This window comes from Prionailurus bengalensis, chromosome E1 (genome assembly GCF_016509475.1).
Source record: "Prionailurus bengalensis isolate Pbe53 chromosome E1, Fcat_Pben_1.1_paternal_pri, whole genome shotgun sequence".
In the NCBI taxonomy this organism is placed as follows: Eukaryota; Metazoa; Chordata; class Mammalia; order Carnivora; family Felidae; genus Prionailurus; species Prionailurus bengalensis.
This window is the reverse complement of record NC_057347.1, coordinates 17,892,384-17,909,702: the sequence shown is the minus strand read 5'-3', so window position 1 is coordinate 17,909,702 and position 17,319 is coordinate 17,892,384. Positions and strand designations below refer to the sequence as shown.

General features: G+C 47.5%; 1 protein-coding gene across 2 annotated transcripts in view; it reads right to left on the bottom strand.

The window, feature by feature from the left end:
* Nucleotides 1–3,088: 3,088 nt before the first annotated feature.
* Nucleotides 3,089–17,319, bottom strand: part of FAM222B (family with sequence similarity 222 member B) — a 76,574-nt gene continuing 62,343 nt past the window's right edge. For both annotated transcript variants that reach the window (XM_043583548.1, XM_043583549.1), the window contains exons 2-3: nt 16,599–16,720; nt 3,089–5,772 (exon numbers count right to left, since the gene is read on the bottom strand). In XM_043583548.1, coding sequence (XP_043439483.1) covers nt 4,166–5,772; nt 16,599–16,680 — 1,689 coding nt within the window. In that variant the 5' untranslated portion in view covers nt 16,681–16,720 and the 3' untranslated portion in view covers nt 3,089–4,165. The remainder of the gene's footprint in view (nt 5,773–16,598; nt 16,721–17,319) is intronic.

Sequence of the window (17,319 nt, the reverse complement as noted above, 5' to 3'; positions counted from 1 at the left end):
TTCTTGGTCTAATGATCATAGCTGTCGTGTAGCAGACACTCCTAAGCACGAATGTACATTATTCGTTTAATACAACAGGCAAACGAAATCGCTTCTATCGCCATACTAAAAGGACGGCTCAGTCGGCTGTAGTGAAGATTTACTGAGACGATGCTTGTTCCCAGCGCAAAACGTGCTTGACAGAATGTTAATCCAACTCCAAAGCCCAGCCCATACCCAGGGACTAGGCTGAGCCGAGGGCCTTTTGAAGGGTATTTGGATTTTCTCATCCATGTTCATTTATTTTTCATACAGCCCTCAGTGAGTGCCTGTGATTATCCACATTTGACTGATGAGAAATAGGAATAGAGGAGTGAACTGATTTCTCAGTGTCTTTCAGCTGGTTTGGGACAGGGCCTGGATTTGGTTTTAAGCTCAGCAATCCCTAGTAATACAGCTCCCTTCAATAATGGCAGCAGAGTTGGGTTTGGATCCTTGCTGTGCTTGCTTTTTGCCAAGTTGCTTAGTTACATGGGGCACCGTTACTCTCATTGGTAAAATGAAAGTAATCCTGTTTACCTAGACTTGTAAACTTTACGATTAATCAGCATAAAGTCCCTTACTCTTATTGCCTGGCCCTGTGAAGAGGCCCGATGTATGGCAACTATTATCTACTAAGGAGAAGGTTCAAGGGTGGTAGTGTTTGCCTTTTCCACCCTCCCACACACAGGTTGAGGTGGAAAGACCCTTGACATTCAGCCTGGGGAACCACCAGCTTATTAGCCTTCAAAAGGTCAAATTCACTGATCTAGGGGGGAGATGGGGCCCTGGCTGCCGGCTGGGAAAGATGGCCCCTTCTCCAGATAAGCCATCTTTGGCACAGCGATGCCTGGAAGCCCGCAGGGAAAACCACCGGCTACCAGGGGCTCCAGCAAATGCTTTCTCTTCAGCTCCTGCGGCAGGTAATAGGCGACCCCGGCCGGCATCTGTCTCCCAAGAGAAGCCGGACATCCTCGGTCAGGCTTGGGCTCCCTCTGCCGGCAGGACCGTGTCACTGCACCACTCTAGGGGCGCACTGACTGGGAAAGCCGGATGGTGCCTCCCAGAGTTGCCCCCACACCCAGGCCTAGACCTCATTCCAGTGCTGTTGCAGACGGTCAGAATCGCTATGTGGAACTATGCAAAACCTGAGGTGCTGGTCTCCCCGCGCATCTGCCCAAAGAGGCCAGGCAGAGCTGGGTTCACCTGTCTACTTAGCTGCGGGACCTTGGGCCGACTGCGGGTAGGGGACCCAGGTAGAAGGCTTTCTTTCACAAGGATGGCGTGAGAAGTAAAGGAGGCAGGGGCACCTTACAGAGAAAGGGCGTGCTCCGAAGGGAACTGTACTTTCAATTCCATCAGTACTCGGAGGGGCCACTTTTCAGGTCACAGATTGCGGCACTTATTACCTCCAGCTGTCAAAGGCCCTCAGAAATCCCAAAGTGGTGGAGGTGGGAGAAGGGGAGGGAGGGGCGTTTTAGTCTTCGGCTGGCTCATCAGCAAAGCAGATCCTGGTTTTTCAACGGTCCGTGGACTGAAAGTGGCAGCACATGGGGCCTGTAGAGCTGGGCGGTAAACCACACTTTCCCACGGGTCCCCACACGCCCCGAGCGCCCCGCCTAGGGGAGGCCCTATCACGTGCCGGCTGCCCAATCACCGCAGCACCTGGTCGGGCATCACAGACTGGGAGGCTTCCGAGTGGGCCCAACACTATAAGGGCTCGCGTCCTACAACTGAGGACCCGCTTCTCTCGTGGAGAGCAGGCACGTCAGAAATCATTACAAGAAAAGTCACCTCAAACATTCACAGCATTCAACGAATAGGACAAGTTCTGGTGAGTTTTTTCTTTTTACTGGTTTATAATAATCTTAAAAACCCCATCACACCCATAAACCACCACAGGTGAGCAGATGAGGGAGGTGGAGAATGAATGCTACAGTATGTGGACAGTGTAGGGAATCCGGGGTATGCTTCCCTAGGGGCAGCGTGGGATGGAGGCAGGGAGTGTGGATAGGAGGCCCTGGCTTGGACCCTTATTGCTGGTTGGGGGTTGGTTGGCAGAGGGGGGAAAGAGGCTCAGGGTGAACTAGGAAACATCTCACACCAAAGGCAAGGGCAGTGGGGGGTGGGGGGGAAGAGGGGCCACAGTACATTTTTCCATGCAGACTAGGGGTGGGAGTGAGAGCTTCAGAGATTTGCACCCCTACACAGGAAGAGATTTGAGGGTTTGAGGTTTGATTTAAAGCCCCCAAGTTGGTGTCCGGTCCCATTTCCTAAGATAGCAGCTCACCTTTTGGGGAGAGGCATTGGAAAAACTCACAGCAAAAATATCTGGTTTGGAGATCAAGCAAGGGATAAGGGGGGACGGTGGGGTTCTCTCAGAGAAAGTGAGAACCGGAAGGGACCCTGGGTGAGACGGTGGCGGTGAAGCCTTGGGAGAAGGCGCTGCGCCAGAAGCTGCAGGTGCTCCTGAGGGCTCAGGGACAGGGAGGTACCAGTGTTCACAGACGGCAGGAAAATAAATTAGGACTTCATGTTGCTATCATTTGGCATAACACAATCAGGCATTTTTTTTCTTTTTCTTTTTTTTTTTCTCTTTTTAAATATAAGGCAACTTGCCAACACATAATTTAAAAACTGGTCTTCAGTCACATTGCTTCAGATCACTAGAGAATTTCTGGCTAAAGAACAGTGGATAGTATAGTAAACAAAACCCCAAATCTTAAATAAGAACATCAGCTCACATTCCCCAGAGACAAGAGGAAAGGTAAGGGCTTATTTGGTTTAAAAAAAAAAAAAAAAAAGGCAGAGCCCAACTTTAACAGAAGGGTGCAAAAAATTACAAAACATGATCTAAATTTAAAGTTACAGAAAAGTTTTAAATTTCTAGCCAACTAATTGCCACTTGGGAATGAAACACGTTGAGCGTGGGGTGGAGGATGGGCACGTGACAGATGGGCGCGGGCAGGAGGGGCTGCTTCCAATGTAGGTCCGCCTCCAGCTGTTAGAACCATGCTCATTTGGTAAAGGAAGAATTCAAAGAGCTTAAGGCTTTGTGTTTTTTTTTTTCTTTCTTTCTTTCTTCATTATACTGAGGGGCTGCAAAAGGAGGTGACTAGAGGGTGAATGTACCTGTGGGGCCGCTCACACAACGCTACTCAAACCCACACTACATTCATACAGAAACAGGACATTTAAAACTTACAGTGTAGAGCAATATTCTTAGCCAGTGTAGAGAACCAAATGCATCTTAACTTTTTTTTTTTTTTTTTGGTGTTTTTAATTCCGAACTCCAATGTGATCATCCTTTCTTTACCTACCTAATTCCTCAAGATCCTATTTTGTTTTGATTGTGTTTTTGGAGGGGTGTGGGGGATGGGAGCAGCAGGTGAGTTGGGAGAGACAACAGTGAGAGAGGGATCTTGGGTGTGCTGGACAGTTACTACCTTTCTCTAGGGCTGGAAAGGGGTGTCAGGAACTAAGATACCAACACAAAGACGCATTTTTTCCCCCAGGTCTCAAGGCTATGGCCAAGTGCCTACAGGGTGCCCTTGAATGTAGCAAGGGCAAATGCAGTGACTCTGGAATCCAGATTTAAACAAAGCCCTGAGGAATGGAGAGGGGTGGGAGGAGGTGAAGATTGGGTCAGTTTTGAGATCTTTGGGTGAAGAAGGAATTAACTTCCAGAGCACTTGGGAAGTCTGGGTTCTTAGTCCCAACGAGACCGAGGCAGACAGGGAAAGTCCTAGCTTAAGGGGCTGGGTACCTACGGCCACCTCACCTAGGCCCTTCCTTACCCCACACCTCAGTCCTAAGGAAAACGGGCAGAGATGCAAGAAAAGGCAGGAGGTGGCTGGGGGGAAATGGTCAAGGTGGAGAGACTGATAGGCAGTAGAGACAAAAGCTTGGAGTTGGGATTAGGTCCTAACGTAAACCCAGAAGTTGCTGGGGATGGTGGAGGGGAGGGTGAGGACACCAGGGGATCCCCGCTGTCCTCAAATAGATCCCACCAAATTCCCTTTCTTAGACCTCTAAGAATGATCACATTGGAGCAGCGAAACTCTGAAACTATCCAATTACTCAAAAGTAAGTCTAAACCTAGGAGGGTGATGTATGACGTGTAGCTTGTGGAGGGCACCGGGGCTACCTATCTATACCCAGGGTGCTGAATATGAAGATTTCGACTATCTGCAGGATCAGGGGCTCGGTTGCCAGGGGCTCGGTGGGCCTTGCTCAGCATAGCCAGGCTCTGTTCTCGAAAGCAGGCCTGCTGGAAATCCCCGCTTAGGTAATCCACTGTTTGCATCAAGCTGTTCTGGGTTGCCACTGGACCGCCCCCGGCCCCTGCTCGGTAGTGGGCCCCAGCAGCCGTCCCACAGTCAAGGGGTGCACCCGTGGGCTGCCCACCGTGGAACGGCATGGCGAGGTCCTGAGACCCCGAGCTGTCGCTATTGGGAGTGGGCAGAATGTTGTTCCACAGGGGTTGGAAGTAGTGACCATTGGGGTAGGCCAGTGGGGCCGCCAGGCCGTTGACAGGTGGGGATGGGGTTGGCTTCTCCAGGGGTGGCTTCAGATGGAAGGACTGTGCCAGGCAGAGTTCCTGCGGGTAGGCAGGGGCCTTGCCCACAAAGCCAGGCCCTGCCAACTCGCGTCCTGCTGCGTGCTTGCCTGTCAGGCCAGGGGCCGGCGTCCCACCGGCCTCACTGCACATCTGCTGTAGGTGGGCCAGCTGGTGCTGGTTCCAGGCGACTGGCTTGAGGTCGCTAGGGTAGCCAGCAGGGGCTCGAGAAATGCCCGTGGGCAGGTTGACAGGGCCTGCGGCAGGCAACGCGGCTGTGGCCGCGTGGGTGTGCTCCATGGGATTGACCACACATGAAGGCATTGGCGTGGGGACGCTGTGGGTCGACACCCGGGTGCTTGCATTGATGAGCAGACTGCGACTAATGGGGCTGGGGTTGGCGATCTGGCCCTCACACACTGAGGTAGTGCTGATGCCTGCCCTCGTCTGGCAAAACTGGTTGATCTGGTGCACGATGCTGCTCAGGTCCGGGGGCTGGCTGTGCTGCAGGGTGGCCGCCATTGAAAGGGGGATAGTTGAGGTAGACACGGTCACATTCGGGGGGGCATCTGAGTCTGGCATCTTCCGGCCTCCATGCAGCAAGGGATTGGGGGGGTGCTGGAGACCCTGGTGAGACAGGGCCTGAGGGTGGACCAAGCCCTGGGTTTGGGCCATGGGCTGAGGGTGGCCCAGGCCCTGAGGCTGCTGGAGGCTCTGAGGGTGGGACAGCGCCTGGGGTGGCGGGATACCCTGAGGGTGCTGCAGCGTCTGGGGAGGGGCATGGGCCAGGGTCTGTGCATGCTGCAGGGCCTGCTGGCGGGCCAGAGCCTGGGCCTGGGGGTGGGCTAAAGTGCTGGGTGCCACAGTAGCATAGGGTGCCACTGGGGGGTTCATGATGGCCTCAGGGAGCAATCGGGCTCGGGTGCCGTCAAAGTCCTTGAGTATGCTTTTGGCTGGCACTTTGACAATGGCAAGCAGGCCTGCCTTGGTGGCTGCCTGAGTCGGGTAGGGGCTGTAGCGCTGGGCTGATGTGTCGAGGCCGTTCACAGTACGACGAACGTGTTTCCGCTGGGGAACCTTCACACTGTTGGGGAAGATTTTTATAGTCAGTGGGTTGTTTGCGACCTTCTTAGCATACGCGTCCAATTCGGCTGGGGTAGGATAGTGAGCAGCTCTCATTTTCTGTGTAGTGTCCCCTAGAGAGAGAGAAGGGTAAGGAGAGCAAAGAAGGAGAGGGAGCTCATCAGTGCCAAGCCAACCAGCCCTTCTAGATTCCCCTTTTGAGGGCCTATGGTGGAGTAGGGGTTAACGAAGTTATCCCTAGTCTTCATTTTAGACCCGGCCTCACTGAGCCCCCAAGTAACAAGCACTGCTAACATTCAGTCAGCGCTCACAACTAGCCAGGCCTTGTGCCAGGTGACAGGCTCTCGGTGAATCCTGGCTACTGCTTTAGAAGGTGGGTACTATCAGGCTTCTCATTTACAAATGAGGCCACCAAAGATCAGAACAGCAGAGCAACTTTCAAAGTCCCGGATTTTGGAGAGCCTGAACTTGGCCAATTCTCACAGAAGTAACTGAAGGTTGCTCCTCTAAGTGGAAATCTCTCCAAGTTCCTACCTGTTGGCCTCAGCAGTGAAGGTTCTAGGCAGACGCTCTGGTAAAGAGGGTGCCTGGAGTGACTGCCCTTCAGTCTGCAGTGGCCGGTGAGGCAGCAGCTTTCTCTTGTGCCTTGGCAGCTGGGGCACCATACCCACTGGGTGGGCATCCTGGCTCAGCAAACAGGATGTCTTTTTTTTCAGGAGCAGAGGAATAAGCTGCCAAAATCCCTCCCCTAGCCTTATGTCACAAGTTCACTTTTGTTTACAGCTTACCCTCGGCCTGACTGGGTGAAGATCAAAAGGCTTTATTTATTTCCTCGTGGGGGGTGGCAATAATGACAGGGCAGCAGGGAGGGAAACTGAAAAGAAAGGTTTCAGAGAATCTTTAAGTCCTGAGTGCCAAAAATAGTCTGTTTGGCCCTTGTCAGCTGTCACTTTCCAAAATGAAAGAGGAAAAACCTGCCTGCCTTTGGAGATGGCGGAAGTACCCACTCAATGAGCCTCATTAATGTTAACAGTTTCTTTGTTCTCATCTCCAGGGGCCACCCAGCAGGGGGCTCCAGCGGATGTTGGACCTCCAGTCAAAAAGGAAAAGGTTCCGAGAACAAGAGCTCTTTAAGGATGCCAGGCTCCTGCAAAAGGTCTCAGCTCTGTTTTCCCTCTCTGAGGTAGGGTTTCTCCCAAGTGTACACAGAAGGTGCCTAATAAAGGCTTGCTGCGTAAGTACCCAGTCTGCCCAAGCAGAAGGAAGGGGCTTGGCTGGGAGCCTAGGCTCAGCTAGCTAACTCCCACCCTATTTCCTCCCCTTGCAGAAGGCAGCCAGGATAGAGCAGGGAACAAACTGACTGAATGCCCAGCTTGTGGCCTCAGCTGCCTTGGCCCAAGAAGACCCCATTCAGTCACGTCACTGGGCATCAACTGCAAGAGAAGGGGGGCAAAGAGTGTGCCAGAAGGAAGAGGGCACAGCTGCCCTCATTTGGTGGCACTGCTGGTTAGCCTGCCAGCAACTGCTTAGAAAATGCTGCTCTTGGAGGCAGGAAAAAAGAGAGCTGACATCCACAAGGCACAGCGAGATTTGGTCCCATGCTCACCAATGTAGAATTTAGCAAAAGAGTACAGAGTGGAAAAGAGCTGTGCTGTTAGGGGCACCATGCCTCGAAGTAGCAAGGACTCACACATGTTTAAGTTCTACTTTATTAACTGTACAGGTTAGACGCTCAGTCCACAAATGTTCCTTAGATGACCGATTTGAAGAAGGTCTTAAAAGGATGAATGTGACCATGACAGTTGAGGGCAAGAAGGGGGGGGGAGTCGGCAGAGAGGCCCAGAAATCTCCTATCCACTAGGTATTACTAGCTGGTGAGCAGAATCAAAGCCCTGACAGCGGAGTGTGAGTTCTGCTGCTTCTTACAAGCCACTGACCCTCAATGGGCTTCAGTCTCCATAAAGTGGGGCTTTTTTCTGACCCTTGTTACATTCTCCTGGACAAGAAAATACCAGAAGTCTGGGATCACTGAGACATAGTCCCTCGAGACACCAGAATTCCATTAGAAGCTGCCTAGGTCAGCCGCTGCACTCAGGTGTCTGACTGGTCAAAATCAACTGAACAACTCTGGGCTCAGCTGAGTAATGGCAATCAACAGCTGCTGGGTTTTAGTTCAGACAGGTAATACAGGTCCGCCTCTGGGCTTTCCTCCACAGTGGTAGGTTTTTCTCCTTGAAGACCAGGTGTGAGAGAGAGGTATACTGGCTTACTGAACAATCGAGTTCCTTTGTTCCAAGTCAGTACCAACTAACTCTCAGGGTGTTTTCTTTCTCCTAGCAGAGGCAGAAGGTAGCTTGGCCTGATTCAGGAGTATGGAATGGGACACTTACACCGGATTGGTTCTCTTTTAGTTCTCTTTTCCCTGTTTTTGCTGATGTTGACCATGGTGATGACAGTAGTCAGATAAAGGAATCAGAATCAAAAGAAAATAAGGGTGGGAAGGGTGGATACAGGCTACAGTATCTTTGTTTTGAGAGAGAGCGTGAGAGCGCACGCAAATCCCATGAAGGGCAGACAGAAAGGGAGAGGGAGAGACAGAAGCGGGGCTCAAACTCACAAACTGTGAGATCATGTCCTGAACCAAAGTCAGATGCTTAATTAACTGAACCACACAGGTGCCCTACAGTATCTTTGTTAAAGAAGAATCTCAAGGATGAGATAAGTATATTGGACACAAAAAAATTGGCTACATTCTTGGAATACAGCACCACCTACCTCACGTCCCAGACTTGAGCTTAGCACTTAAAAAAAAAAAAAAAAGTTTTCTTAACACTTTCTTATCTCAGTCCCACAAGGGCACCCTGGAAGCTTGCTTTCTTCTGTAACATCTTCCCTTAATTAAGGGTACAGCTAACACAAATACCATGGCTTTGTGAGCAACTTATTTACTATTTTTTAAAGTAAGTTCTTTGCCCAAGTGGGCCTCAAACTCACAACTCCAATATCAAGAATCACATGCTCTACCAACTAAGTCAGCCAAGGTGCCCCTGTAAGCAACTTACTTAAATAGCTGGTACCAAAGGTGTCATCAATGGGGAATAAGGCAGGGTAGAGAATAGGGAATCTGTGGTTAGAACAAAGTTAGAGAGATCCGGATTCAAGTACTGGCTTTATTATCTGACTACTCAGGGTCTGTCTCAGTGACTCTTCATTTATAGATTAAAAAAAAAATTTTTTTTTAAGTTTACATATAAATTAGTTGGCATATAGTGCAACAATTATTTCAGGAGTAGATTCCTTAATGCCCCTTACCCATTTAGCCCATCCCCCCTCCCACAACTCTCCAGTAACCCTCTGTTCTCCATATTTAAAAGTCTTATGTTTTGTCCCCCTCCCTGTTTTTAAATTTTTGTTTCCTTTCCCTTAGGTTCATCTGTTCTGTCTTAAAGTCCTCATATGAGTGAAGTCATATGATACTTGTCTCTAATTTCGCTTAGAATATCCTCTAGTTCCAACCACATAGTTGCAAATAGCAAGGCTTCATTCTTTTTGATTGCCAACTAATACTCCATTGTGTGTGTGTGTGTGTGTGTGTGTGTGTGTGTGTGTGTGTATATCACATCTTTATCCCTTCATCCACTGATGGACATGTGGGCTCTTTCCACACTTTGGCTATCGTCGATAGTGCTGCTATAAACATTGGGGTGCATGTGTCCCTTCGAAACAGCACACCTGTATCCCATGGATAAATGCCTAGTAGTGCAATTGCTGGATTGTAGGGTAGTTCTATTTTTAGTTTTTTGAGGCACCTCCATACTGTTTTCCAGAGTGGCTGCCCCAGTTTGCATTCCCACCAGCAATACAAAAGAGATCCTCTTTCTCCCCATCCTCGCCAACATCTGTTGTTGCCTGACTTGTTAATGTGAGCCATTCTGACAGGTGTGAGGTGGTATCTCATTGTGGTTTTGATTTGTATTTCCCTGATAAGTGATGTTGAGCATTTTTTCATGTGTCTGTTAGCCATCTGGATGTCTTCCTTGAAGAAGTGTCTATGCATGTCTTTTGCCCATTTCTTCACTGGATTATTTGTTTCGGGTGTTGAGTTTGATAAGTTCTTTTTTTTTTTTTTCAATGTTTATTTATTTTTGAGAGAGCGACAGAGGCAGAGCATGAGTGGGTTGAGGGGCAGAGAGCGAGGGAGACACAGAATCTGAAATAGGCTCCAGGCTCTGAGCTGTCAGCACAGAGCCCAATGCGGGGCTTGAATCCATGGACAGCGAGATCATGACCTGAGCCAAAGTCGGGCAGTCAACTGACTGAGCCACCAGGCGCCCGAGTTTGTTAAGTTCTTTATAGATTCTGGATACAAACCCTTTATCTGATACATTGTTTGCAAATATCTTCTCCCATTCCGTTGGTTGCCTTTTAGTTTTGCTGACTGTTTCTTTTGCTGTGCCGAAGATTTTTATTTTGATGAGGTCCCGATAGTTCATTTTTGCTTTTGTTTCCCTTGCCTCCGGAGACGTGTTGAGTAAGAAGTTGCTGCAGCCAAGATCAAAGGTTTTTGCCTGCTTTCTCCTCGAGGATTTTGGTGGCTTCCTGTCTTACATTGAGGTCTTTCATCCATTTTGAGTTTATTTTTGTGTATGGTGTAAGAAGGGTCCAGGTTCATTGTTCTGCATGTCGCTGTCCAGTTTTCCCAGCACTGCTTGCTGAAGAGACTGTCTTTATTCTATTGGGTATTCTTTCCTGCTTTGTCAAAGATTAGTTGACCATACGTTTGTGGGTCAATTTCTGGGTTCTCTATTCTGTTCCATTGATCTGAGTGTCTGTTCTTGTGCCTGTACCATACTGTCTTGATGGTTACAGCTTTGTAGTATAGCTTGAAGTCTGGGACTGTGATGCCTCCCTGCTTTGGTTTTCTTTTTCAAGATTGCTTTGGCTATTTGGGGTCTTTTCTTGTTCCATACAAATTGTAGAATTGTTTATTCTAGCTCTGTGAAGAATGCCGGTGTCATTTTGATAGGGATTGCATTGAATGTGTAGATTACTTGGGGCGCCTGGGTGGCTCAGTTGGTTAAGTGGCCGACTTTGGCTCAGGTCATGATCTCGCAGACCGTGAGTTCGAGCCCTGCGTCGGGCTCTGTGCTGACAGCTCAGAGCCTGGAGCCTGTTTCAGATTCTGTGTCTCCCTCTTTCTGACCCTCCCTCATTCATGCTCTGTCTCTCTCGGTCTCAAAAATAAATAAATGTTAAAAAAAAAAAATTTTTTTTTAAAAATGTGTAGATTGCTTTGGGTAGTATTGACATTTTAACAATATTTATTCTTCCTATCCAGGAGCATGGAATATTTTCCGTGTGTGTGTGTGTGTGTGTGTGTGTGTGTGTGTCGTCTTTCATAAGCTTTCTATAGTTTTCAGTGTATAGATTTTTCACCTCTTTGGTTAGATTTATTCCTAGGTATTTTATGGTTTTTATTGCAATTGTAAACGGGATCCATTCCTTGATTTCTCTATTGCTTCATTGTTGGTGTATAGGAATGCAACCAATTTCTGTGCATTGATTTTTTTATATCCTGCAACTTTGCTGAATTCATGGATCAGTTCTAGCAATTTTTTGGTGGAATCTTTTGGGTTTTCCATATAGAGTATCATGTCATCTGTGAAGAGTGAAAGTCTGACCTCCTCCTGGCTGATTTGGATGCCTTTTAGTTCTTTGTGTTGCCTGATCGCAGAGGGTAAGACTTCCAATACTATGTTGAATAACAGTGGCAAGAGTGGACATCCCTGTCTTGCTCCTGATGTTAGGGGGAAAGCTCTCAGTTTTTCCCCATTGAGAATATTAGTGTTAGGTCTTTTGTACATGGCTTTTAATGATCTCAAGGTATGATCCTTCTATCCCTACTTTCTTGAGGGTTTTTATCAAGAAAGGATGCTGTATTGGGGCGCCTGGGTGGCGCAGTCGGTTAAGCGTCCGACTTCAGCCAGGTCACGATCTTGCAGTCTGTGAGTTCTAGCCCCGCGTCGGGCTCTGGGCTGATGGCTCAGAGCCTGGAGCCTGCTTCCGATTCTGTGTCTCCCTCTCTCTCTGCCCCTCCCCCGTTCATGCTCTGTCTCTCTCTGTCCCAAAAATAAATAAAAAACGTTGAAAAAAATTTAAAAAAGAAAAAAAAGGATGCTGTATTTTGTCAAATGCTTTCTCTGCATCTATTGAGAGGATCATATGGTTCTTGTCCTTTCTTTCATTGATGTGATGAATCACGTTAATTGTTTTGCGGATATTGAACCAACCCTGTATCCCAGGTATAAATCCCACTTGGTCGTGGTAAATAATTTTTTTAACGTACTGTTGGATCCAGTTGGCTAATATCTTGTTGAGGATTTTTGCATCCATGTTCATCAGGGAAACTGGTCTATAGTTCCCCTTTTTAGGGGAGGGGGGTCTCTGTCTGGTTTTGGAATCAAGGTAATGCTGGCTTCACAGAAAGAGTTTGGAAGTTTTCCTTCCATTTCTATTTTTTGGAACAGCTTCAAGAGACTAGGTGTTAACTCTTCCTTAAATGTTCAGTAGAATTCCCTGGAAAGCCATCTGGCCCTGGACTCTTGTTTTTTTGGGAGATTTTTTTTTTTTTTTAATTTTTTTTTTTAAATGTTTTTATTTATTTTTGGGACAGAGAGAGAGCATGAACGGGGGAGGGGCAGAGAGAGAGGGAGACACAGAATCTGAAACAGGCTCCAGGCTCTGAGCCATCAGCCCAGAGCCTGACGCGGGGCTCGAACTCACGGAGCGCGAGATCGTGACCTGGCTGAAGTCGGACGCTTAACCGACTGCGCCACCCAGGCGCCCCAAGGGAGATTTTTTTGATTACTATTTCTTCCTGTTTCAGTTTTGGTAGTGTATATGTTTCTAGGAATCTGTCCATTTCTTCTAGATCACCCATTTTATAGGCATATAATTGCTCATAACCTCTTATTTTTATTTCTGAAGATTAAAAAAAAATTTTTTTATTAAGTATTTATTTTTGACAGAGATAGAGTGTAAGCATGAGCTGGGGAGGGGCAGAGAGAAGGGGAGACACAGAATCCGAAGCAGGCTCCAGGCTCCAAGCTGTCAGCACAGAGCCTGACGCAGGGCTCGAAATCACGAATGATGAGATCATGACCGAAGTCGGATGCTTAACTGACTGAGCCACCCAGGCACCCCTATTTCTGAAGACTTTTTTTTTTTAAATGTTCATCTATTTTTGAGAGAGAGAGAGAGAGAGAGAAACAGCAGGGGAAGGGCGGCAGAGAGAGAGAGGGAGACACAGAATCGGAAGCAGGCTCCAGGCTCTGAGCTGTCTGCACAGAGCCCAATGCAGGGCTCAAACTCACGAACCACGAGATCATGGCTTGAGCCAAAGTCAGATGCTTTGGCTCCCAGCCACCCCAGTTACTCTTCATTTATAAACAGGGATGATACCTGCTGGTGTACCTCACAGAACCACTAAGATCAAGAGATTCAATGAATAGGAAAAAGGTCTGAGAACAGGAACCATGACTATTGAAAGTTATTATTCAAAGATAGTAGGTTTGGTTGAGTGTGTGCATAGACAGGAAAAAGTAACCTGACCAAGAAAGCCCGCTGGTCTTGAGTCTGGGAGTTACATGCAGCAGAAAGCAGTGCTGTCTATGCCAGGGCTTGGGGGAGAGTGGGCAATCTCCCTGAATCCCAGCTTCCCCACAGGGGCCTCCCTGTTTATTCTATTTTGAAGGTCAGAAGATGCAAGTACCATATGCGGCAGGACACTATCAATAGGTGGGAGATGCCCAGGCAGTGTGTTTCAAACACTGGCTTTGGAGTCTGACCCGAGTATGACTTCTGGCCGAGTTGAACAGTAATGTGACATTGGCAAGTGCTACTCTATTCCTTCTCCTCAAAAGAAAGATGAGAGTCTCTCATATGGAATCATTGAGGAACGAATGAGAACAAAGATAACAATGCTCAAAATACTGCCTGGCATACAATAAGCACTCAACAAATATTAACTAATTTGAGATTTCTATGGGTTTATCCAGTTACTGGGTCAATGCACCATTTCCAGGACCTTCCACTAGGGGGCGGACAGGCACAGAAAGTAGTAGTGAAAGTGGGTGATTCTGATGTTTGTCTCAGGCCCTGATACTCTACAATGAGGGAGGTCAAAGTTGTTGTCTAAAAGATTATTTGAGGACCAAGAACCTTGGGTCATTTCAGCCATTCAACCAGAAATATTACGATATACCTGATAGTGAGCTGGGGAAGAAGCAGAGGCTTGGGGTTAATGGTGGGGGGGGGGGGGGGGGTGTCCAAAAACACATTTTCTGGTGAATTGGGAAAAGATGGGTCAGAGGAAATTTTGCCAAGTAAAGTTCCAAAACAGCTGAGAACTCTCAAAGCAAGTGACAGCGTGGAATATAAAACCTAGAAAAGCTCTAGAAGGGTATCTACCTAACCCCAACTGTGGTCCTGTATCAAATGCAAGAACCACCAAAGCCAAGATGTTCCTTAATCCAGACTACCCCATGGCAGGATGGGAAATGCGTTACATTCTCCTACACACACAGAAAAGGAAGGGGAGGTGAGAAAATGTTGGGAGTCGGAAGGGACCAATTCTGTGATTCTATACATGTGGTGGGTTTAGCCTGAGGAAGGCAATTAGCCAGGTGACTTACAGAGCTGGCCAAGAAGCCACGTGTCCCGTCTCTCCTGCCTTGAGCTCTTACAATATAAAGCACAATAATCTACGAACATCTGTGCCCCATCCCTGCGCCCTCCCCACCCAATACCAAGCTCTGTGTTTCTAACAACTTGTAAGACCCTCCTGAGGATGAGGGGCAGGGAAAGAAGAGCACAACTACAAAACTGGTTCTCAGGTCTCTATGCTAAGAAGCCTGGGCTTAGAGTGGGTCTTGGTGCCGACTCCAAAAGGGTAGAGTTGATGCTCCATCTCACCTTAAATGCTCAGTGCTAACGGCTCTAAGTCATATGGCAGAATTTGTTTTCTTCTACATTTTGGGAGAGGTGAAAAGAAAGCAAGTCAGCTTAAGACAGGTTTTCTTCTCTGCAAAGGCTTGTGTGTAATTAAGGATAGTAATCAAGTGAGACAAAGGGATTCCAATACGCTATTCCGCAGACAAGCCTGAAACCAGGGAAGGTTATTGCAATTCTTGAATACAAATTTGAGGACAGTGGTTGGCAGAGGATACTTTGAGGCTGCTTTGGGAAGGAGTGTAGATCCGAAGTCAGCACCCAAGATAAAGCTGCCTATTTGCCTTTCTTCACAAATGGCTCACCCTTGATACTCCATCTCTGGGTAAAGCTGTTTGAGTACACGAAGGAACTTAGAGTAGCTCGCTGACCTTGCTTCTGTCATGCTTCTAAGTAAACTCCCTTATCCAATCAAAATGCAGTTAGCATGCAGATTTCAGTGGCCAGGGAACACAGACAACTTTATCACCCAAATATCATTTATTGAGAGAAAGATGGGGAGGAAAGCTGGTACAGCATAGCATAGCTTGCCTATTGGGTCAGGCAGCTACAGGAGGAAGACAGTTAGTTTTAGCTTGTCATTACAGGAATTGGAATCGTTGGCCAAATCCCAGAATTCATCAGGCTCTGGGTCTTACTCTCCTTCAAAGAAATGAAGTCAAGAGGCTAGACCATTTTTAACTTCTGAAGATGATCTCCCCGATCAGGGTTCAGCAAACTACTGCCTGTGGGCCAAAATATAAAATATAGCTGCTGTGTTTTTGTAAAAAGTTTCATCAGGACACAGCCACACTCATTTGTTTACGTGTTGTCTATAGCTGCCTTTGCCCTGCAACAGTAAATGCAACAGGGACCCCAAAGCCTAAAATACTTGCTTACCTGGCCCTTTACGGAAGAAGTTTACCAACCCCTGCCATAAAGGATTTGGGTAAAGTGCTGAAGCACCTTTTCTATTAAAGGGTAAGCCTAAACGCCTCAGTGATTTCCCCTTTTGCTCTGAAAGGAAGGTCTATCCCAAATTTAGGGCCATTTTTATACTTGAAGACACTGTACATGGTAATGAGCTAGGAATAGAATCTTTTCCTTGCACATCATTGTAGTGCAGGGACAGAAGCCAGGAAACTGGGAAGATATGAGGCCTAACGCTCCAATTCCAGCCAGTTTAAGACAGGAATCTGGGGCACCTGGCTAGCTCAGTCAGTGGACCACGTGACCCTTGATCTCCTAGATCTTAGGGTCATGAGTTCAAGCCCCACGTCGGGCACAATTTACTTTATTAGATTCCTTTTTTTTTTTTTTTTTTTTTTTTTTAGTTCTCAAAAGCTCAATCTTTTGGGCAAGTTTTATTAGCAGGAGTATACCCAGAGAGACTGAGAAAGCTAGCTCCCTATCCCTTCTGTAGGTGAAAGCCTCTTTACTTGTAAACTGAGGTCACTGGCTCAGCAGACAGCAAAGCCAAAGGGAGCTGTTTCCATAGCAGAGAATGCTCAGAGTCCAAAATAACAGAAAAGGGTCAATAGTTTATTTCTAAGATACAGTAAGTAATCAAGACTGTGAGTTTTCATTCAATTGCTCATGGGGGTTCAAACTGAAACACCTTTGAAAGGTGATATATCAGGATATATCCTGATTTATACAGGATATATCCCTGTAAAACCCCTTACGGCTTTGGTGCTCAACAGATAGTTAGCAGCAACAATTACAATTAAGATGACAGACACTGGGGAAATCTAGTATTTAAGAGGATCTCTCTGATTATAAAAGCGTTCACGTTGTGGACAAGTTTTGTAGCTGCTTTCTTACTGTCTGTGAAGAATATCTTGGAAGCACCAAAGTTCACAGTCCACATACCCCTGATGTTCCCCTGGGATTACTCAAATGTAGGGACAAAATAAGGATTACACCCTACTCCGGGATCCAGATTACTTACATTTCTGAAGTCCAGTGTTCATCTGCGTGTGAGGAAGAAGCTGAAAGGACAGGTCACCTGGCCCTGGTAGACAGGCTAGCATGGCAGACTGGCATCAACACAACATGAGGCAGTCACTCACACTGCAACGAACACAAAAACAAGGTCATGGAATACAAGGCAACTCACTCAAGGAAGATACCAGGGACACTGGATATGAGCAGCAGAGGCCCAAGTTTAGATAGATAAGCAATTTAATTAGCAGGATGTTGGTTGAAAATATATCCACAGCAACAATTTGCCCCTGTTACTATGGCTAAAATTCTGTTTCAGTCAGCACAGATACATGGGCCACGAGGGGAAATAAAACCTGGAAATACCTAACCACACAAATAACTGGAGAATAAGGTGTACTGGTAAAGTCTTTTACGGTTCATAAGCTTTACATGCACTCCTGGCATTTGCATTTCCTGTAGATGGCCTCTCCCTGCTGCTTTTGGAGAGGCCCATGGGGTTGCTAGCTAGATACAGGACATTCTAGCTCTCCTCTGTGTCCCAGCTGCTAAGGCAGGAGCAGAAAGGCTAGGGCAGATTCTAACGGAGGTGAAAGGAAAAATGACTTCTCCCTGAAAATAGAACAGGGTTCCTGAAGAGAGCTGGCCCTAATAGGGCCTGGCTCAGTCTATTTACAGGCCTGGTTGGGGCAGGGGCAGTCAGACATTTCCAGAGGCAGTACAGTATA